The 22,447-nt window shown below is 36.2% G+C and overlaps 1 protein-coding gene across 1 annotated transcript; it reads left to right on the plus strand.

Annotated features, from left to right (window-relative positions):
- The first annotated feature begins 811 nt into the window (after positions 1–811).
- Positions 812–22,078, plus strand: LOC135686036 (uncharacterized). Its single transcript, XM_089108816.1, has 20 exons — positions 812–1,341; positions 5,756–6,031; positions 6,495–6,836; positions 7,190–7,468; positions 9,064–9,384; positions 10,309–10,605; positions 11,342–11,674; positions 12,578–12,734; positions 13,082–13,179; positions 13,814–14,113; positions 14,471–14,674; positions 15,260–15,367; positions 15,824–16,023; positions 16,516–16,638; positions 16,822–16,892; positions 17,428–17,468; positions 18,025–18,121; positions 18,348–18,456; positions 19,221–19,484; positions 20,911–22,078. The coding sequence occupies exons 1-20, from the start codon at positions 1,248–1,250 to the stop codon at positions 21,181–21,183; spliced, it is 3,987 nt and encodes a 1,328-aa protein (XP_088964942.1). The 5' UTR covers positions 812–1,247; the 3' UTR covers positions 21,184–22,078.
- The last annotated feature ends 369 nt before the right edge of the window (positions 22,079–22,447 follow it).

Here is a 22,447-nt window from a genome sequence, read left to right on the forward strand (position 1 = left end):
CATGAAAAATTATGTCCAGAAGAGTAAAACATTCCAAACTATTGGAAAAAGTTCGCTCCAAGAAATATTCTGGAATGTATTCAAGCTAAAGAAAAGGGCGTGGTCGCAAAATTTTCTGCTCGCTTTGCTCGCAGGAAAGTCTTTTTGGCTGTCTTGCCCCAGTGATTGACGGATAAAAACACTTTGTTTTTATTCATTTTCAAAAAAATTTAAGATTTAAAGATACTGTAAAGTGGTGTTCATGAAAAATCGCAGGAACCATTTTTATAGCCGTCGGCACTTTAATTTTTCTTAGATTGTCAGCATATCGTGGTTTAGTTTCTAGCGCCACCCAGTAGCGGCGACACGTCCCCCCAGTTCTCAGCAGAATCGATTTTGTATTTCGTCTCAATTCGATAAGAAAACAATGGGGGAGGGGTAATATTTTAACACCGTACTTTTTGTGATGTAATCCTATGATTTTCAAACTGCCAATTTTTCACACAAAAGTTAGTCATAGGCGTTCCCTTCGAATAAAATTGACGTTTCCTCTTGGTAAAAGGGCGTTTTCTGGTGGTTAAAAGTGCGTGGCTTAAATTATTTTGGTCTGTCCCCCCCCCCCCAGAGCTTAGTGGCTGGCGCCACCATTGGCGCCACCCCTGGTCATTTCGATGTCAGTTGCAAAAATACCTTGCTAATCTCCCCCGCCGATGTGAAGCAGGATGGTTCTGCGTATTCACACACCCTGACGTATGCTAACCGCAGGATGACGAGGGCTGTAAACCCGGATCTGGGCATTTAAGAGCGGGTGACGCACGAGCTCGTGTTCAGAAGCCCGTAACTAATGTAAACCGGATGTGATGGTAAGTCAAGCCGCTTTCTTTCAGTAGACAGTCACTCTTGGATTCTTGTGTTATTGTTCATGAGAAATCTAAACGGTGGGAGGCTTACTACACTCTGAAAGACCTTCAAGGAAGCCACGAGTTGTTGATATAAGTCTGGGCCGAAGAAAGATTTGGACAGAAAAATTGACAGTTAACAGACGATTTGAAATTGAGAATGTAAACGGAAGATACAGACAATTATGAGGTTTTCATCAGCATTTGTTGCACAATAAGAATACGAAATATGCTTGAGGTCACAAGGAATTCGTCTTTATAAGATGATTGCATTGCTCAGTTTGTGGTCGATTCGAAATCAGCTCTTTCGTTAATAAAATTATACCTTGTGTCTGGAACATTCAAGTAAATTTTACTCAAGAGGCAAGGATGGAGAAACAATATTTCAGCCAGAATTTCCGTATGAAAATATTACAAACTGTGGTTGTGTTTTTCTTAACGACTACTATACAAACTTCAAATGGTGAGTACGCACTTGTCAGAACCGGAAATTGCTCGAACGTCTTTAAATTTGCTCATATCTATTATACTTGATTTCCTACGCGGCTAGTGTACCAAATTCAATGTAGAATTTATTGTTGTTTTGTTTCTAAAAGCAATTAACATTAATTGCTAGCAACGCTAAGGGGTTTTGGGGGCGTCGTGACGTAATTCACTCATTTCCTTTTGTGAAACTGAAACAAGAAAGTCAAAATGTTTTCAAATCAATATGCAGTGCTACCTGTTTTGAGAAAATTTTGTGGTTTTCTTAAAACTTTTTTAAAAATATACTTAAGTACTGAATAAGAACAAGCTACTTTTGACTGCGTGTGTTCATGTTTGCATTCATTCTCAGTAAATGGCACACTCAAGACGTTTCCATTTAACAATTTGTTTTGACTTCAACTTGACATTGATGAAGTTCGATGAGCTTAACTGTTTACAGATCTCAACAGAGTTAGTCATTCTAGGAAAACAAAATTCCTTGTTCACTCTGTTAGTCTATTTACTTTACCTTTGAAGCACGTTTAAAAAATTCATTACCTAAGAAATTTAAGAAACATCTAAGAAACTTTTGATAGCAAAATGTCCAGAAAATTTAAAAAACTGCGTACCAGCACCGGACCTTAGTTTCTTATAAAAAATACGTGTATTTTGCAAACACTTTCTAAATACGGTACAAGAAAAATAAATGTTCGCCAGTAATGAATATGTGAAGAAATTTTTTTGTGGATACAACATTTATTCGAAAAACCGATAATTAAACCTGTTTTAACTTACGTACGTGCGTGTGCGTGTGACAGTGTTTTGGAAAAGTGTTATGTTCTTGAAAACTCAAACAAGACCCTCATTATTAAAAGCAAACAAGATAGTTGCCTCCTGCTAAAGGAAAGTAAATAGCACCATAATTCGACGAAGGGAGGAAAACAAGGTTTAACTTTTATGTTTATTTTCAAATCGATTGCAGCAGCATGGCCGTGAAAAAACTTGTAGAAAGATACCATTTGCCATTTTTTGTAGCTATTTATTGGATTTTCAGAGGTCAGGAGTTTTATGTGTAGCGATGCGTTTGGGTATAAATAGGTATCGGTATTCCATTTGCCGACAAAATGAGTGAACAATACTTTATTTGCTGGCACGTTTGAAAATTTACTTACCAAGCACTATAAAATGGCTAGATGGTTAAAAACATATCTCTTTGTCACATTTCCCCACCACCCTCCCTCCCCCCTCCCCCTCCCCCCTATATTTCACAAACCTTTTTGACTCTCAGGACAAAGCAAGTCATATGGTGAATGTTGTCTCAAACTGTTGACATTGTAATCAATATTTTTGTTTTGCTTACAGTGTAACACCCGCTTATTTTCGATATTAACAGGCTTACAACTTTCTTATAAGCCCTTAATAGCATATTCAATCTTTAGATGAAGTAAGGTAAATAAAAGCTTTTATTTTAATTTATTTTAGTTTGTAAGTATTCTATTCACCGTTGTTGACTAGCAACCCAACGCAAATATTGTTGGAAAAAGCACATTTGGAATAACACTCTGCTTTATAAAAACAATCACAGAAACAATAGTCTAGAAGTTAATTATAGTCCGAAGAGCAATTAATAACAATGCGATTCTCGTCACGATATTATTTTCAGGGAACAAAGCTCCTATACCATTATATCACATAGGAAATAGCTAATTCCTGACGATTTCATTCATTGCACAGCGTCCAATCTATGTGTTTTTGCTTCAGTTTATGATGGGCTCACCTTGATGAAGGGGGGTATCCGCCCGTAAAGGCCCGCAAAGCTTATCATGGATGGGGGCCATAGCTAGCCCTACTATTTCTATGAAGGGGGATCAAGAGCTTTTCTGGGGGCTAAACAAGTGAAAGCCCAAAAACAAGATTGTTGTTTTAAGGACAGTTTTTGAAAACTGCATCCTTGCTTATCTCACCATAATGCTTACTAATTCAGCCGTTTTATAATTGCCGTTTTTTATTTATCTTATGCTTACATATGAGCTGTTTGATTGCCATAAAACATTGTTCTTTTTTAATTTAAGTTTAAAATACCACGCCCAAAACATCAATTAGCTTTCTTTGTATTGCAGTATCCTAGAATATGGTTAATCTTTCCTCCAGGTCTATCGAGAAATATTTCTTGTATCCCCTACTTCGATGTCTTTCTCCATAGTTACCTTCCCTTGCCAATTTACTCATTGCGAAAGGAGACTAATTCTGTAACTTTAGCAAGGCTTGTGCGCACCATTTGTCTGTGCGATGGAGATTCCCCGACACAGTTTGTCTGTTCATGAAAAATCCTTATTCCAAAACCACATAGGCATACCTCGTCCGAAAAGTACCATATAGCTATGTATATGATTGCAAGGCGTCGTGGAGAATGAATTTCAGACAACATTACTGCATAAATTTGCAAATCGGAGACATGCATTTTCAAAAATCTGGTTACAGGCACAAAATCGGCACTGTCCCGGTCTTCAATGTCAAATAAAGACTTAATTTATTGACCAATATTGACCATTTTCCATAACCAACTTTTACCCTTTGAAAATTCGGATTTTAGCACTCTATGGTAGAAATCGGTAAATCCTGAGAAATAATTTTGATTTGTGGAAATCTAGTATTTTCTTTGCAAAAGTGAATTGCCCCTCGAAATTACGGTAAATACTTTAGTCCAAATAAATTACGTGGCTAAAAGTTTGAGAATTACCCACAGCTCAAGTTTGAGAATTTTCCGACAAATCGATGATTTTTCCGAAAATCCGTCAAATTTTAAAAGCAGAGCTGCTTTTACCTTTGGTGTTTCTACAGTACACTTTATTATTGAAGAAAACTTCCTGGAAACAGGAAGAAAACATCCTCATTTCCGAGAACGAAACTCGCGTTTTGTCCTTTGGAAAGTTTTCCAAATCGAGCCATAAGTTAAGAAAGTTAAGTAACCCAAGCACCGACAATCTTAAGAAACTGCTCAACAATGATACTTCCAAATATGGGATGGATATGGTTCTTTTAGACGATAAAGCACTCATTTCTGATGCATTCATTTGCTTGCTTTTGATGCCAACTATGTTACTTTCATACCAAGGTCGTGGAAAACGATAGTGGCATGTCTTTCTTGATAGTAGACTATTGTACAACATAGGCCAGTAAATCACAGGAAACACAATCCCTTTTCATTTCAAATAATAAATAATTTCACTTAAAAGAAAAGGTTTCATCAGAATGATATTCGCAATTAATATTCTGTTTTATCAAAAAGAGAAGGCAAGTTTGGGATAGTTAATATCAGTGTTGCATGGTTTATTTAGGGGGAGTAGATGGGTGTTGGTTGGTGCTGACTTGCAGACCCTAATAATCATGGCTAGGCTCATGTAACTTTGCATTCTTCGATTGTCTAAACATTGAAGTCCCAAATAATGCTTTTCTCAATAAGCAATTGAATTTTCATTTGCTTCTCACACGATTTTCTGATCAACTGTTATCTGAAGACGTATTGCGTGTTATAGCAATTTCAAAAGTAATAACTGGACCTGCATTGAATTCCTTTGTACAATATTCGAGAGTGATAAAAAATTCATAGTGACCTATTATTCGGGAAATATGTTTTCAATCAGCCATTTGTTCTTTAAGTTCGTGACGAGCTTTACACGACTTGATACCTTTGGTGTTTTTATTTCAATCAATTAGTATCCAAGAGCTAACAAATTCTGTGGCTTTTTTCTTTATTTGTTTGTTCGTGCGTGCGCCAGCAAGCAAGGTCAATTCAGGCCCATTTCGATTCACGATCAACAGGTTTTCCAAGCTGCATGAAGCTGTGTAACACCTTTTATTGTGTTATTTCTGGGTTGCTATCAACTATCAAATATCTACTCTTCACTTATTGTTGTGAAATTATGTTCGTGAAATTATTAAGCAAAAGTTCTCATTTAAATCAAATGTCACTTGTTGTTGCTCATAACCAACGGTGAAGCCACGTCTCATTTTCCAGCCCAAGAGACGTTCCACATATCAAAAGTATTTAAAAGATCGGTGTGCCTTGAATTTACTGTAGGAGACGAACGCCAGTTGCACCCTTTCTGAATTTGAACTTTAATAGTACCCGCTCAAAAGATATAAAGAGAAGTTTTGTCCTATATACACCTCGAGTCAAGGGACCTTTTTTAGGAAACCAGTGCTTTCAATAAGGAAAAAGCCCAACACGCGTTGGAAAAAAAAGAGAACACTTCAAACCTTAACAGCTCTGGCACCCAAGAAAAGGGACTATGTCCTTACCATGAATATTGTTGGTCAAAGTAAACTATGTTTAATGCCGATGCCAGAGCTGTTTAGATTTTCGGATTCATAACTTTTCCTTTCATTTTATACGTTTTTATATGTTACAGGGCGTTTGCATTGGCTGACAGACATTCATGTCGTAAATGGTCACTTCGATTGGTCTTTTGACATCGATTGTCGACTTTCTGCGCCAGATGAACCAGTCTCGTTTAGAAAGCTTGTTTTTGGTAATGAGGTTGAAATCGTACCTGATGGTAAGAAATACGTGAAAATCAGTAATCAGACGTTACGAATTCATAATCTACAGACAGAAGACGCTTCGGAATATGTATGCAGTGCGCTTGGCCTAGAGAAGAAGCATATTGCTCTCATTATTACTTCAAGTAAGTTTTTTATTTGTGGATGCATATGATTTGTTGGGTTGGGGGTACGTTTCCCTTACCAGGGAGTTCCGGACAGCTTCATACTTCGTAAACAACTTTTGGTAAGTATCTTTAATAAATTTATAGTTGCTCCCCATTTGTTTCAGATTGCCCGAGGCCGGGAGCTGAGAGGGACAAATTTCCAAAGATAGCAATAAAAATGACACAGTTTTACTGATGACGTCTTTCTGTTTACCCCAAACCCCGGAACAGCTCCCGGCCTGCCTGCCCTGTACTACGGTTTCAGGGTAACTCGCTTGCATTAAACAACCATTAACAGTTTATTCGTTATATGACGAACACATTGTGGATTAGGGAATGATCTAAAGACGTGTCCCTTTTCAAAATTTCTTTCTGTATTTGGTGGCAGTTTATTATATTGCCTGAGCCACTTACTCATATCGCGATTTGAACTTTCTCTTAGAGCCTGGACATCACGACTTTGGAATCACAATATCAGTTGTAGAATGGGAAGTGAAGTGTCCCGGCCCACATGTGAACAAGCGTGTCATTAACTGCACAGCGACAGGACGAGGAATCGTTCAACTCTACCATACAGATAATGCAGGAAGATTTTTGGTTATTCCTAAGTCTAAAACCAAGCTGAAAGATGTGATTTTGAAAGGAGGACAAACTGTACAAACTCTTACATACGACATTTTAGATGGAACGACAAAGGACAATGGCGATTATCAGTGCCAGCTTGAAGCATTTGCCTCTCCCCCTGTTGTCAAATGGTCGAGGGCAGCACATTTGGCATTTAAAGGTAGGTTTCATTGCATGCTTTAATTTGTTTTGCAGTGTTAGCAAGCTGCGTATTTTCTTTTGTAGGGTGTTACGTCATTTTGTTCTTCATCTTCTAATTTTGCATTGCAGAACTATATTGTTAAACCTGTTAGAAATAAGAATAAAATCGATTTCTAATGCAGTTCGCAGCCAAGATTTGTTTTATTCCATTCTTAGCAAATGGCTTGGTATTTTCATTATATCCACTCTGCCTCATTTCCGGGTTGTTTACCTGTGGCACGATTGGCCATCGGTCATAACGCCTCGTTTCCATATCGTTTCTTTGACTTCAAAGCTGTTTGCTATGAAAACGGTTCTTTTTTATTCTGGTAGTTGGTCCCCCGAAGATAAAGAGTTTCCGCTCCTGGGAAATAGTTGAAGGGAGAAAAGTGACACTCAGATGCAAACCAGATATGACTGTTCCAACCGAAAAAGTTACATTTTACGTTAATGGTGTGTCGCTTAAGGACCGTCCGAAATCCAAATACATCCCTTCCTGCCAGAAACTGGTTATCCGAGAGGTGAAATTTCCAGATGATAATGCTGTAATAACTTGTAAGCTTGAAAATAAATATGGATACGCAATGAAAAATACTACAGTTTCTGTTCTTGGTAAGTATAACTGCTTCAAATTTGCTTTATTACTACGAAATAACGCTTTTTACCGCCTTTTTCCTTAGCGAGGCATGCTGGGAATAACTTTTTCAGTAGGCCACACCCACAATCACGCCCTTACCATAAGTAATGCCTTTTACCACTTTTTGCGTAAGGCATGCAAAGATCAGCTTTTTCAGCGGTCTACACCCATCACCACACCTTTTTCAGAACATCTACAAAGTCTACAAAGAATGGACTATGATGGTCTTTTTTGCTAACCCAGAGGGGGGGGCCAAGGAGATTTATGGATATCGTTAGTGACCAACATCAGAAAATAGGAGAATTTTTAATGATCAATCAAGAGAATATCAGAGATTAGAACTTCATCTTGACTCTTCCTGCATTCAAAGTTCAAGCAATCATTTTGGTTAAAATCAACAATTTTTAAAAAATTTAGCTTTGATATCGGATGAACTATTGTGAATTAGGTGATGTTTCGATGTTCTCTCTATGTTTTCTCTTCTTATGTTAGTCAGTGGCGTGTGGACAACCTGGCGCATAATTATCCTTAATTCATTAATTTTTTATCTCTCGCCTTTATCACTTAGTTGCTGTCTATTATTAATTGTCTAAGATCGTTAACGTAAAGAAATAAGTATCTTCTGTTTTACCATTTAACGTACTGATAATCTTGTGAGAAATCGTATTTAAACCGATCGGAAGCATTGTCACGACTTTAAGCCACAATATCTAACCGTCTCCATTACTTTTTACCACATATCCGCTCCAGATTTTTCATGTTTCCTCCCTTTTAGAACTCCTAAATCCGTTTTGCGTTTACAGCAATTTTTAGCTATCCTTTGTACGTTATATTTCAATTTGTGCGCGTTATTTGAGTCCACCACAAGTCGATCTTTACGAGAACTCTTTTTTCCTTTCCTTCCCTTTAATTATGTTCACAATAGTTATACTTTCCTGTGGGTGAAGTAGCAATTTCTTGTTTGAGAATTCCAATCCCTTGACGGTTTTCGCTACGTAGAGCGGGTGGGACAGTAACGCAAAGATTATGAATAAACTGATGATATTTCTTGAACTGTGCTTTTGTCTGGCAAGTTCGTTGAATGATCAAATGATCGTAGTGCAGAGTACAGCCTAGCCTAATACGAACAAAGTGAAAAGTAATTCAACCCACATGAACGACTAACGTTGTTGATCTGCAGCAAAGCAGTATCACATTGTCATACTGAATTGAATTTATTTGCTAAAAAGCAAACACTTAACAAAGAGTAATATTTGCTAGTTCATTTCTAAAGTCAAAGGAGGCAATAGTTTAGTTTGACTGTTGGCATGTGTGGTTTCAAGGGTTGGTAACAGAAATTTTACGATGAAGGGGCAGACTAATCCGACTGGGGGATAAATTATTTTCTCATTCAAGGAATATAAAAGTTGTTTCAATATTTCATCTTCTGATGGAGAGAGGGGTAGCATTAACAAGCTCCGAAAAAGAGGGAATATAGCCCTTTGCAATCACCCAGCGCCACCCCTGTTGTTTTCTGATTCTTATCATCAAAAACTTTTGGATTTATTGATGTGGCAAATTTTAATTTCAGTAAAACCAGCACTGGAGAAATCAGTTGATACAGTTGTCCAACCGGATGTACCAGTAGAATGCCGGATAAAAAAGTCAAACCCTCCAGCTTCAATTTCGTGGCAGATGCAGCCGTATTGCCACATAAGCGCACAGGAATGTCTACCCCAGCCTCGTTTATGGAAAACTGTTGCCGGCGAACAGTTTCAGATTAATTCAACAACGAGGTTGTCGCAGTTGAAAGTATCAGCCACGTACAAAAGAGACTTCTTTTTCAGGTGTATCGCCAGTAATAAAGTTGGCAACGATAGCCATATAATGAAGTTCCTGTATTTCAGAGAAGGTTCGCAATTGCTTTTATGTTTTTTTAGACTCCGAGGCTGCAGGGACATTTTAGTACACGAGGCTGCTAGTTTAAAATGGAGAGAAATTGTTGTTGGAGAGATAAGCAATAATGTTGATGGTTGGTTGTGATGAGTAGGTTTAATAGAATGCCTAAGTGAAAGTAAAAAAAATTAATAATGGACTTTAAAGCAGAGCAAAGCTATTATTTGATGTTGATCCTTTCCTGTTAACCCTCCATGATTAGTGAGTTCAATAAGCGGGATCATTTGTTTGTTTGTAAAAGTACGTTTAAAAATCTTTGCAATTAAGCATAAAGGTAATGTTAAACAAATTAACGGACGTAAGACAAGGAAGAGGTTTCACTATGACCATGGTTTCGCTATACAAGTAAATTTTCATTATACAATGGTAAATTTGACTTGGCATTACTCAGTTTTATGACGTTGAAATGAATTTATGTTAGCAGCTTAATAAGCGTTTTTGATGAAAAATCACGGTTGTTTGGTTATTGAATTAAGCGATGATTGCATTGAAGTGACGTAAATGTTCATGTTCATTATCTAAGCACCGAATTCTTCTAAACGTTAAATACGCTGTGATTCAATATTTAGGCTACTTATTTGTTTTTATGTGGTAAGATTGATTCGGAGTTGTTATTAAGGGAATTTTTTTCTCTTCAGGTACCTTGAAAAATGTTGGCTTTATATTAAATCAAAGTTATTAGAACCAACGACACAAACACAGTGTTATAGTTGGTTATAGCCTAAACTGACCGTTCTAAAATGTAGCCACCTTAAACCTCTTCGAACAAAAGTTATTTCACGAGCTTTTAAATGTTTATTTTAAATTTCTTTGAAATTTCAGTTGAACGCTAATTTTAATGCATTTATTCATCATACACATCTCTTTACCTCTCTGACAGGCCCTAAGCCACTCGAAATCTTGTCCAAGGATTTTTCATTCAATGAAGACGAAAAAGTTGACTTGACTTGCACGAGTAGGCCTGGAATATTTTCAAAAATTTCCTGGTTGAAGAATGGTGCAGCTGTTTCCAATATGTCCGGAATATCTGTATCAATGGAAATGTCATCGTCATATCCATCCCAATCGATCCTGACTGTACACCGTGCTATTCTAAATGATACTGGAAATTATACTTGTGTTGGGAAAGCGATTCGAGGCAACACAATGACGGTCTCTAGATTCATCCAAATAAAGAGTAAGCCTCCGATTATTTAAATTATTACTTTTTGCTTCATTGTCTATTTTATGCAACCGGATCAGCTGAGAACCAATGATTCTCAGAATTTTGCGACAATTATCCACTATAGATCTGGTTCATAAAGTGTGTGAATTTTCGCTTTAGGTGAAAATTCATATGTACAGTAGTTAGGCCCCAATTTTGATCTCACTGTGTTAGTCACAAGCCACCCATATCAATGTTAAGATAATACGTAGTTGCTTTTCATTCAACCCTTCAGTTTACCATTCTTAAAAGTTCCTAACAAGGTCATGATGCGCAAATTGAAGCATCTGCAAAAAGGTGAACAACTGCAGAAAGAATAACATAAGGATACAATAAATTTATAACTGTAAATATAAACCTGAAAAGAAGCACTGCAGTTTCAAATTGTGCATTTTTCAACGACTACTACACAAATGTTATGTTTTCATTTATGCATTTATTGAATAGTAACAATTTACGCAACATGTTTTGATTAATTTGAATCAACTACCTTGTATTTTAAACTAAGAGAAAATATGTACGCTTGACACGACTATGGCAGGTCAGGTTAGGCATGCTGCTTGGATATTTTCGTTTAGCATTCTTTCTCAAATCCTGTTCTTTCACATACAAATTTAAAACTTTTCGCAAAATAATGTGTCTTTAGTTGTAAATGGTATGATCTTCTTCGTTTCACAATTCCAATAGTGTTATTTACTCTATTCTACAGAGATCTTTGCCCCAATTGTTCAACTCTTAGGCCCGACAAATCCTAAGTCCGGGTCTTCTACTGCCCTTCACTGTAATGTCACTTCAAATCCTGCATCGAAGATATCTTGGTTTAAAGACGGCACCGAGATCCATGACATTAAGCTTATAAGTGATGAAAGTCAATGTGTCAGCTCGCGTAATGGCTATTACTTTGAAACTGAAAATGGCAAACGCCTTCTATCGTGGTTGATAATCTGCGAAGTCAGCTTTCCTGGGAACAATGGCACTTTCACGTGTGTCGCTCGCAACAGTCTTGGTTCATCTCAAGCATCGAAAGCTCTTAATGTCCTCAGTAAGTAGTGTGCTTTTTGAATTAACAAGAAGACTTCTAATCTTTTATTTTCTCACACTCAGTACTGGTAGAGTAATAATCAATTGCCAGTGATATTTACTGCTTTGGAGCTGTTCTCGGATATGATAAATAAATTTATAGTACTACTTGGAAAAATCTATGGAAAAAATCTTGTATCTACAGAAATATTTCTGCTGCTCCAGAGGATGGTTGAGAGCTCTTTGAAGATAAAATATCTTTTGAACAGATAATACAAAAATTGATTAGAATTACAATTTAAGGTCAATATTCTGTATGTGGAGAAATTTTTCTCATCATTGAAAATAGTGATGTGAATTTTAAGACGTGTTATTGCTGTATTTTATTTATTTGGTGCATTTGGCATGCATACACCTTTTGCCAGATTTGTAGGCGAAATATTTATCTATAAATATACTAAAATGCGTGCGGTACAATATGATGCTATAATAACGATAAATGTAAAAAAATTAAAATAATTAAATTTTTTTTTTGTTAATCATTTTAGAAAAAAAATTTCCTGGTACAATTTACTTACATTGATCGTTATTATGAAATATTTATCCAGTTTGAGAAAGAATAGTGTCACAAAGTGTTGGCAAATGAAGACATACGATGCATGTATATATTTTCTTTTCCTCGTTCATCACGGAGGACAACACGATAGATTCCACGATAGATTACACGGACACGATGACGAGTTTTATGCATAGAAGCGAATCCAGCTAGGCCAATTTTAAAGTGATGGGATTTGATGATAATGATTCAACTACACTCAATCATTTTAAATAGATGAACATTCTGAGGGCAGAAATATCATCAAGCATAAGTATAAACAAGAAAACAGAGTACAGATAATTAAATAAATGTTTTTTAATTCCCTAGTGAAACCAGCAATTACACTGGAAAGAGAATCAATCGCGGTAGAAGAAGGACAGCCTGTTCAAGAGATTTGTATCGCAACCGGAAATCCCAAACCATTGGTTTATTGGCGGATAAAGTCATCTGGCAAACGGATGGCGACCAATGAAACGGGATCAAGGTAGGACGAATACTAGTGCTCGTGCTTAACTTCTTTTAAGATAATTTTCATCGTTGAAATCAGTATATCAGATACCCGATTCTATTTTTATTAACCTATCTGGCCATCTTGAAAACTTAAAATAATTTAGACTTGGAATTAGATGTTATGGATGTAACTTAAGATAAGCTTCTTTTACGTTAAGTGAGCAATGATTTGGCGATGTTTTATGTCGATCAGATTAAGTCTCAAATTTCATCGAAAAAAAACATGAGAAATACTTTGAATTTGGTACATAATGTGTACCTAGATGTAACCAATAAGCACAAAGATTATTTATTGTTAACCGAATTTTTATCTTTTAACAGTCATTTGAAAATTGCAAAAGTAGCGTCTCGTGATTTCACTGATTATGAGTGTTTTGCTTTGAATTCACTTGGGAACACGACTGCCACTTTGAAAATTGGTAAGTGTTTGGTATCCTAAAAACTCATAGATGCCTGTTTTCATTTTTTAAAGAGATATATTTTCTGATTATTACAAGTACCCCCAAGGTTTCTATTCCCTAGATTTAGAAAAATTAAATGAAACAATTCAGTTTTTTTAAGTTTCCTTGCTTTGTTAGAAAGAAACTCTGGATCTTGAAATATTTACCATTACCAAAGGGATTCAAGTTCCACGTTAGACGACATCTTTTCTTAAAGTTTTTTTAGGAATATTTTGTTGGCCTTTTTGCGCTTTAGTCGGTTGGAGAGTAAAATTGTTTTACAACTATGAAAAGATCCAATTTCCCCCAAAGTGCACGATATTTGGAGTTTTCAATTTTCGGTAGATTGATATTGTTGTCTATAGTGATTTCCTGACAAAAGCTTAGAAAGCTATCTTATTTTTGAGTTAGTAAAAAGAAACTGTCATGTGTGAAAATATAATCTTATGAGCTTTGAAGGTCAAAAACGGTGTATCAGAAATATTTTTAGTCATTTTGTACAAATTTAAAACAGCTTATGTGAAAAAATGATTATATGTATATATATCAATCTTTCTGCTTCAACGAATGAACTGGGACAGATTATGCAAAACCTTTTTTTTATATCTCTTAGAAAAAGCAATCGATTTGAGGTCAGCACGAATTTCATCAGCCCGCTCTCCTAATGGAAAAGATAAGCACACCAATTCGTACATTTTGCTTGCAGTTGTGTTTTTGTCGACTCTATTGATAGTCGTTGGTGTTTTTGTCTTGCTGAGACGCAAAAAGATTTACGGCGGATTCTATCTATTTACGGCCCCGCCTAACCCTGATCACTTGCGCAACATTGACCCTGCACGTGCATTGATTGATCAAACGAACGGACTTCCGTATGACCCGGTCTGGGAGTTTCCAAGAAAAAGAATCAGATTACGTAAGTTAGCATTTATCAGCACTTACTATAGCGACGAATAAATCCCCGCTGACATCACTAACCTTACCCTAGGTACCAGAATGGAGACGAGACAGGATGAATGTAGATGAAAGAAACATAAAGAGCGAGGGGAGTTATTGTAAGCTCTCTCCACTCTCTCGCATCTCCCTATTCTTTTTTAAATTCTTTACCTCTCCAAATTTCTTAGGCTCGGTTACCCAGGTACGCTAACCTGATCTGATCGAACTTAAATTATTGTTAAAAAGCTGTTGTACAAGTTTTGGATTCATTTGACTTTTGCACATTGCTTAACCTACGTTAACCTGTGTTAAGTCTTTTTTACCTCGTCTTCAACAGTGGATCGCCTCGGTTCAGGTGCCTTTGGAGATGTTTATCTCGCAGAGGCCGTTGGAATTGTATGCTTTGAGCCAAGAGAGAGAATCAGCTTGAAACAGAGGCCACTACTAAGCAGAAAACGATCTCGATCTGGAAGCACATCATCACGATCTGGTAGCAGTTATCGAAGACTCGTCACAAAGGTTGCAGTTAAAAAACTTAAAGGTATTGTTGGAGAGAAGAGAGGGCTTATGCCTCAAGTTAATTTTCTAGTTTTATTTTAAGTTTTTCATCATGTTTTAAATTTTGATTCACAAAAATAGTATGAGCTGTAGACGAAAAATCTTCCACCTTCCTTTCACGATTGCAAGGAGCTCAATTGAACTCAATCGTCTAATAACATTCATTTAGCTGTCAATAGCTATTTTTCTGCACTTTCATATATTTATAATTTACGCTTTTTATTAAAGTTAGCGTCTCCAGGATCACTGTTTTGGGCTCAGGTCAGGATTGACCATTCCTTAAATGACACTAATACGAGAAGGGTAGAAATAAATTATTTGATGCTCTGAAAAAAGTTAAGCAATGGACCCAAGTTAGAAATCAAGTTATGAACAAACTTGTGCGTAGAAAAATTTATCTTGCCTGGTCCGTAAGAAAAGCGCAATCAGAACAGGGCATTTTCGGAGTGGTCCACTTGCATATAGTATGTCAAATTTTCTAGTTTGACACATTTTGTACGTTTATCAAAATTTGCCTTATCAGCCATACTTATCAAATATGAACAACTTCTTTATTTTTATTCTTCAGAAAACGCATCCTCTGACGAAATGAGGGATTTGGTATCTGAGTTAAAAATTCTTATCCACATTGGAGAACACAGTAACATAGTCAACCTCTTGGGAGCTTGTACCAAAGGTTTGCTTTTTCGTGTTAAAAATATTCTATACCCTTTTAACCAGTTTTAAACAGTTGTTTGGCCTACCTGTCATCATAAATGGAACCAAAGTACTGCAGGAGAAAGTTTTTGACAGTAGTTGGCGTAGTGACAATAGTTGGTGTAGAATTTTTTTCGAAGATAAATGAAACGTAGAGTATTTGATCAGAATAATTTAAAATTCTTCCTCCCCAATTTTTTGGCTATATATTTTCTTATTATCCATTCAAGAAGAGGGCGTTAAATCAGCAATCCTTGTCATGCTCTAGACAGTGACTGTAATCACTATTTTTATTGAAGAACGGAATTTTTCCATGATTTCTGAAACTTGAGCAAAAGATTCGATGTTCTTTTGAAAGTTTTTTGTACATTCATTCCCTTTAACTATTTCTGATGTTTGCTGGCCACTTAACTGAACTTGTATATCTCATTCACAGGCGTGGAAAAGGATTTGATGGTTATTTTGGAATATGCACCGCATGGGAACCTCCTTTCGTTCTTAAAAAGTAGGCGTCCGATTTTGAAAACAACTTGGAAGAAGGAAACAGTTGGAATGGAAAACGAATTGACGACGTGCGATCTGGCCGTGATTGCCTACCAAGTTGGAAAAGGAATGGAGTTCCTTTCTTCAAGAAGAGTGAGTTATCCTAATCAAACATGATATTGTTGCCGAATATTCCGATGAAAAATTTCAACAAGTGAATCCGGGATATTGCCTCGCTAGTTTTCTTACCCTGAAAATACGATATCCCTCCATCATCCACCAGCGGCTTTAAACGCAAGTTTATGACCTAGCCAAACGTCGTATTATCCACAAGGAATTATTTTTTGTAAATAGAAAAAGAAAATTTATAAACATAGTACCATTATGCCGAATTAAATATTATTCCAACCTAAGCGAAAGGTATAAATTGTATTAAACAGCACTGCGAATCATTGATACCCAAGTCATTGGTACCCAAGTGCAAAGCATTGGCCGTGAGAATTTTCTATCTTTTTAACTTTGATGTTCTCTGTTTATCTTCAATAACATTGCATATCAATGTCATTAACAAATACCTTGTTCTTTCTAACAGTGTGTTCATAGAGATATATTCTCTATCAACAAATACCTTCTTTTTTCTAACAGTGTGTTCATAGAGACTTGGCTGCTCGTAATGTGCTAGTTGGCGAAGGATATGTGATGAAAATCGCTGATTTTGGTCTCGCTAGAGACATATACAAGGACGATCGATACGTAAAACTCTCAGCTGTAAGTATTCAATGCAGCTATCCGATCAAATTTTGATCTTAAATAGTTTATGGCAGCCACCCTCAGTATACTCGTTCAAGTGTTATGCTTTACACGTGCAGCAGCTAAGATCAGTTAGAGTTAGCAATGAGTGGTTCAAGATAGATGAAAGTATATTTGATCTACATACTCTTATCTTTTTAGGGACTGCTACCTATCAAATGGATGGCCATCGAAGCAATACGAGAAAGGATTTTTACCCATCAATCGGATGTGTAAGTTTGTTTTTACATTCACTTTCTAAATACCTTCACCATCCCAAAATTGAAGGGTTGATGATTTTGATATGTTTTCAATCTCGGTGAATCTTTACTATTGATGATTTTAGTACTTGCCTTGTTGACAGAGGGAACTGCAAACTGATAAGATCGCAGCCGCTTTGAAGGCTTCATGTTTGCTTGATGTTTCAGCTTTAGGCCTACAGTAAAGAGAAGAGTCACATTTCATTCATCATTCTATGTACTGAAGAAGGAGGCAGCTTCTCTCTGCTTGTCCGCAGATACAAAGTCATTAGGGTATTGGAGCCTTAGGGGGTCTTATAAACAATAAATACCAGAAATTGAGAAACCTGAGGAGAGATAGGCAGCCAAATTGTTTTTTTAACCTAGCACTATACCTCTATTCTACCACTGGTATGCTATAATTTCTAAATGTGAAGATTTTCAAACCAATATTTTAGAGATTTGCTATATTTTCAAAATGTTTTTATTTTCATGAAATTTCTCATGTTGAATTTATTTTTTTCCATAGCTGGTCTTATGGAATTTTGTTATGGGAGATAATGACGATGGGTAAGAAAAGCGATAACATGACTTTTAATTTCAAATTATAAGCTACACAGTTTCACAAAGATAGTTCTTAATAAATGCCATAGCTGGCAAGCTCATCGAAGCCTTGACGCATGCTTTTCATTTGATTCTGTTTATAGCTGCAGATGGACTATGTTTTTACCATTTTTGAACTACCAAATCTTTTGCTTCATTTTGACCAATGACTATCAAGGTTTTTACAAATAAATTACTGATAAATTGTATTAATTAAAGAATATTAAGAGTTAAACTATTTATCAATTGACAAGTGAGCGCATTTTTTCAGTAAGTCCTTTTTGCACGGTGTCCGATTTTGTTTGGTTTTGAGTAGCGGAAATTTTGCAATCAAGCATTTAAATCACCGGTTGGAGCAAAAATTTCCTCAACAAATGCATCTAACCATTTTGATAATTCTTTAAAATCCTATTAAACGAAAACCCTAAATTCTCATTGAAGAAGGGTTCATGTAACTCTGACGAAAATAAAACGACCCTCCTTAACAGGCTTTCGCTATTAACTTGTATTTCCCTATATTAAGGTGGCTCACCATATCCTGGCCTACCGGTGCGCAATCTTCTTGACTACCTCGTAACTGGGTATCGAATGGAGCAGCCTATATATTGTCCGGATGATATGTAAGTACACGATTACCATAGAGCTACCAAACAGGGTTATTATCCCTCACTCTGTGCGTTTGGTATTCGTTCTTTTGAGCTTTTATTAGATTTAATAGGGTCTTAAAATTCATTTTACGCTATTTCTGTTTTAATTATAAATATGAACCTCTAAGAATTTAGGTCAATCTAGTTCACAGATAATTGGTGGCAAAAGTTTGTAGCGTTTATTGATTCTGGTTTCTAGATACGGACTAATGGCTGATTGTTGGATCGAGAATCAAGACGACCGCCCCACGTTCACGGAAATAGTTGGAAGAATGGCGAGGATCATTGCAGCACGTCTTTCACCCGAGGTAATGTATTAGAGCCCTGAAGTGATGAGTTCACAAAAATATTTTTAGAATTTTTTGAATTGGATTGGACCATGACCCATGAAAGACCTCTTAGTTTTGTTAAATCAGTTTAATAAAACTAGGAATTTAATAAGCTAGTATATAAATCAGTTTAATATATGAAAAATTGACTGAGATATGGCCACACGAGCATAGGCTCTTTCCAGACAGTCAGTGTAATTTGGTCTTGGTCATTAACTAAAACCCGCTATACAGGTTGACGTAAGATAAAATGTGGATGAAATCCCAGTTATAGACAAGACATTAAATTTCTAAATTTGACTGCGATATAGCAAGTTAAAAAACAAAGTAAATTAACAGTAGTCCACCAGCAAAACTCGTTTAGTTTCAGTTGCGTTAATTTGCAAAAGGTTTAACGCGCTTGCACTTGTAGCGGTGATTCGTTTTTTTCAAGTTATTTTAACCAAAGTTAAAAATTTCTAAAAATAGAATGTTGATGACGTCACACTTAGTATTTCACACATCCAATTCTATTCGTCACTTTCATCGTTATTACCGCCATTGTATCTATTAAAGTCACTGTCATCATTCTGTCATTATCGCCTCGATCATAACTATCATTTTGGATCATAACGATCATAACTATCACTATCATATATTTTTATTTATCAGTATCTTCATCACTGTCATCATAAATCAGAAAAACTTTCAGAAAAACATACTAGTAGCAATTTTTGCTATAAAAGCAACAATCTTCTTCGTAGGAGTGTTTGAACTGCCTGGATGAAGTTCACTGCAACATGGACGGTTACCTTAGGCCAATCGAATCACCACGATCACCTGTTAATAACTTGATATCGCCACCGCCTCCGTACTCCGGGTATACATGTCCCAGCGATTATGATAACAAGTTCTTCGGATCTGACACGTCATTTGAAGAGGAGAATAGCTGCAAGAAGTTTGAAGAAGCAGAAGTTGTGTTATTGGACAATAAAAGATTAAGCAGCGTTAGCGAGATCAAAGCAAAGGTAAATAGAACAGTTTTTCTATATGCGTAGGGTAGCTGCACAATTTGATTACAATAAATGAATTCATGGTTATGAAAAATGAGATCATGTTTAGGAATGTTGGCTAGAATTGATGAAGAGCTTGCAAGCGAATTATTAATCAGTGATCTATTTATCGAGTCGTCTTTTAGGCAATCTAATAGAGCAGAAATTTTAGAGAATTTGTTTTCTCAAAAACTGAGGCCTTTTACTTGGAGCTCTGGTCTTATTGCTACTCGCATGAAAATGTATGATGCTGTCTGTGTTTCTTCTTTGAGTTAAAAGTCTGTAGCATTTTTGTGTCCTTTTTATTCAGCTAAGTTTAAGAATATTCAGGCTCAGAATATTAACGCCGTCAGTCATCAATTTTTTAAAAATATTTTAAGAATATTGCCAAGCCTCAGCTGGCATTTTTGTGTCCCATTTTTCAGCAGTTGCTTGTTTTGTGATTTTCATAATAGAGAATCGCTTGACTGATATACATCTCGTCTTTTGTTCCTTTTCAAAGGCGGGCAATGTTCCCGTGAAACCACATCAGATTTGAAAAACGTAAGAATACTTTAGGCCCAAAACGAAAAATTTCTTAAGAATATTGGGGCTGTGCAATATTGATAGTATTCTTATTTAAAAAAAATGTGAAGCTAAGAAACAGATCAAAAAATTTGTATTTTGTCTCTGAAGAAAAAAGTCCCTTGAGGGTTTTTTGGATATGGAAGCTTTCCAAAGGGAGTGTCGCCAAGTTAGGTAATGTTCAGCAAGGACTCAATTTAATGAATGGAAATTAATGTTTTCTTAAAGGCAGTCTGTTCCCTCCATGATTGGCTAGTTCTAACTTGACAGCCTCGCCTTAAAAGAGGGTCTTCCTCTGCCTTAGCATCCGACATTAGTTATTGTGGGTGAACACAACAAAAATGCCTAATCTTTATTTCATCAAATCCAACTTGGACGTTTGACTTCAACACAAAATTCATGGCAACTCGCTCAGGGAAAGTACGCTATTGTTGTTCTTCATTCTGATTGGTTATTTATGTATTGAACACACGATGCATGAGTATTGTGGCCATTAAAAAAGGTTTTGAAAACAATGGGGGACATACTGCCTTTAACTGAGGTTTCTTCTTAGTCAAATAGATTTATGGATGTTATCGTTTTGGGCCTGTAGAGTGGGAAGAGATTGTTCTAGCAAGAATAAAAATCACTACATGACGATTAGAAGTCTTCGAGTCAGTTATAAAGCACATTTCACATCATCTTCTAATCTTCTATATACAACCCTCTGTTGTAGGTCTTTGTCTGGTTCTTTTTAATTCAAGCAGATTAAAGCAAAGTGTTAACCCTTTCTATTGCCAGTAGGCCAAAACTTTTATCGCGTTATCTATTGTTGACTCAATGTAATTTCGTTTTACAGAAAGATGCTGCTCAGAAGGAGAAGAAAGATTCAGAGTCAAGCAACTTGACAGACATAGAATCTGGAGACGAAGATGGTCCTCTTCAGGCTTCGGCTAATACGCCGTTAATGAGCAGTGGGATCTTTTACGACAAGGACCACGAGAGGGTCAACTTTTTTGATTCAGATAAGGACCTAGATGAGACTGAGCTACACACAACCAGAGCAGTTGATCCGAATCCGTATATCAATCAACCCGGCCGCATCCAAACGAATCCATATCTCAATGCATAGGAAGTTAGGCGAAACTGAAAAGGCTACAAAAGCAGCTCCGTGTTAAAAATATACATATGCTGACGCAGTCAGTTTATCAGAGATGCAACTTTTTACTGTCTACGCCGCATTTATGGATCGGGAGATGACGTAATTTCTTGTATTTTCAAGAATTGCTCCTAATACTAGCTTTGAAGAATAGGAAAGCATCAAAAAAGTTCTTGGATTGTTGTGTACACACTCGAGAAGGATTGGGTAGTTTAAGGTGCTTAAAAAGAGGCTCAAAGAGCGTTTGAAAAGTTGCATTCTTGAATAGAATTTGTATATATTATATAGTAAAATGAATAATATTGCAAGCTATGGGTAGTTTGTACTCGAAGGGAAACAAGAAACTGCATACTAATAGGTGCTATCTCCACACACCTGCTTCGTACATAATCTTCACACATCTTTCGCGCTCATATTAAATCATCTTTATAGTGATATAGTGGTTGATTAAAATAAAATATAAAGTTTACTTACGATAACAAATATCGAAGATAATTTTGTTCCAGTTATGTCGACACTTTGACGACCATGAACTGTCAGATACGACCTTGCTTCTTTTAACAGTTACTTTGTAGTTTGACGACCAATATCAGTAAGAAGCCGTCAATGGCACAGGTTCAGTACAAGTGCTGCAGTAAGTCCTTAGGCATGTTGTTTTCCTCGTATTGGAATAAATTTCATTGTTTGTAAAATCGTAATCTTGACATTGTGACATCTTATTATTACAGTTAGAATTACTAATAGAATTTTGCAAATATATTTTAAAGTAGTACTTATAAGTGTAGAGATTATATTTATAACAATTTTTATTTGTGATGTTAATTTATCGAAACTTCAAAGTATATATGTCTATTGTAGAATTTAATAATTTTTGTTTTTCTATGTCATTCTGCATAAAAAATGTAGTTTGCTTGAGGGTAAGATTATAAATGTTCACAAGTTACATAATGAATGTTTTAAGTAAAGTAGTTAGCCTTACTGGCAATCGGATCTGCGCTGTTATTATCTGTATTGAAAACATGCAAACAAAATTAGTCTCATTCAAGAGTATTGATATGTACGTTTACATCTCACAGAACAAGAACGAATCAGGTTTGTTAGTCTTGCGTTCTTGTTGCTCCGGTATGAAACTGGATTGAAGGATATAGATTATTGTGTGCTTTTCGCTCCTTCGCGTTGTCCAACTTCACCTCCACCCTGTAACTCGGTTGTAGCATAGCAATTGACGAATCTCATC

This window comes from Rhopilema esculentum, chromosome 6 (genome assembly GCF_057945365.1).
Source record: "Rhopilema esculentum isolate cy_ngs chromosome 6, ASM5794536v1, whole genome shotgun sequence".
Classification (NCBI taxonomy): Eukaryota; Metazoa; Cnidaria; class Scyphozoa; order Rhizostomeae; family Rhizostomatidae; genus Rhopilema; species Rhopilema esculentum.

Excerpts from the sequence above, each read along its gene's own strand:
- LOC135686036 (XM_089108816.1), top strand. The coding sequence starts at position 1,248 with ATGGAGAAACAATATTTCAGCCAGAATTTCCGTATGAAAATATTACAA. Across the intron at positions 16,024-16,515 it reads AGTTCCTTTCTTCAAGAAGA|TGTGTTCATAGAGACTTGGC; the intron begins GTGAGTTATCCT and ends TTTTTCTAACAG. Across the intron at positions 17,469-18,024 it reads ATGGGAGATAATGACGATGG|GTGGCTCACCATATCCTGGC; the intron begins GTAAGAAAAGCG and ends CCCTATATTAAG.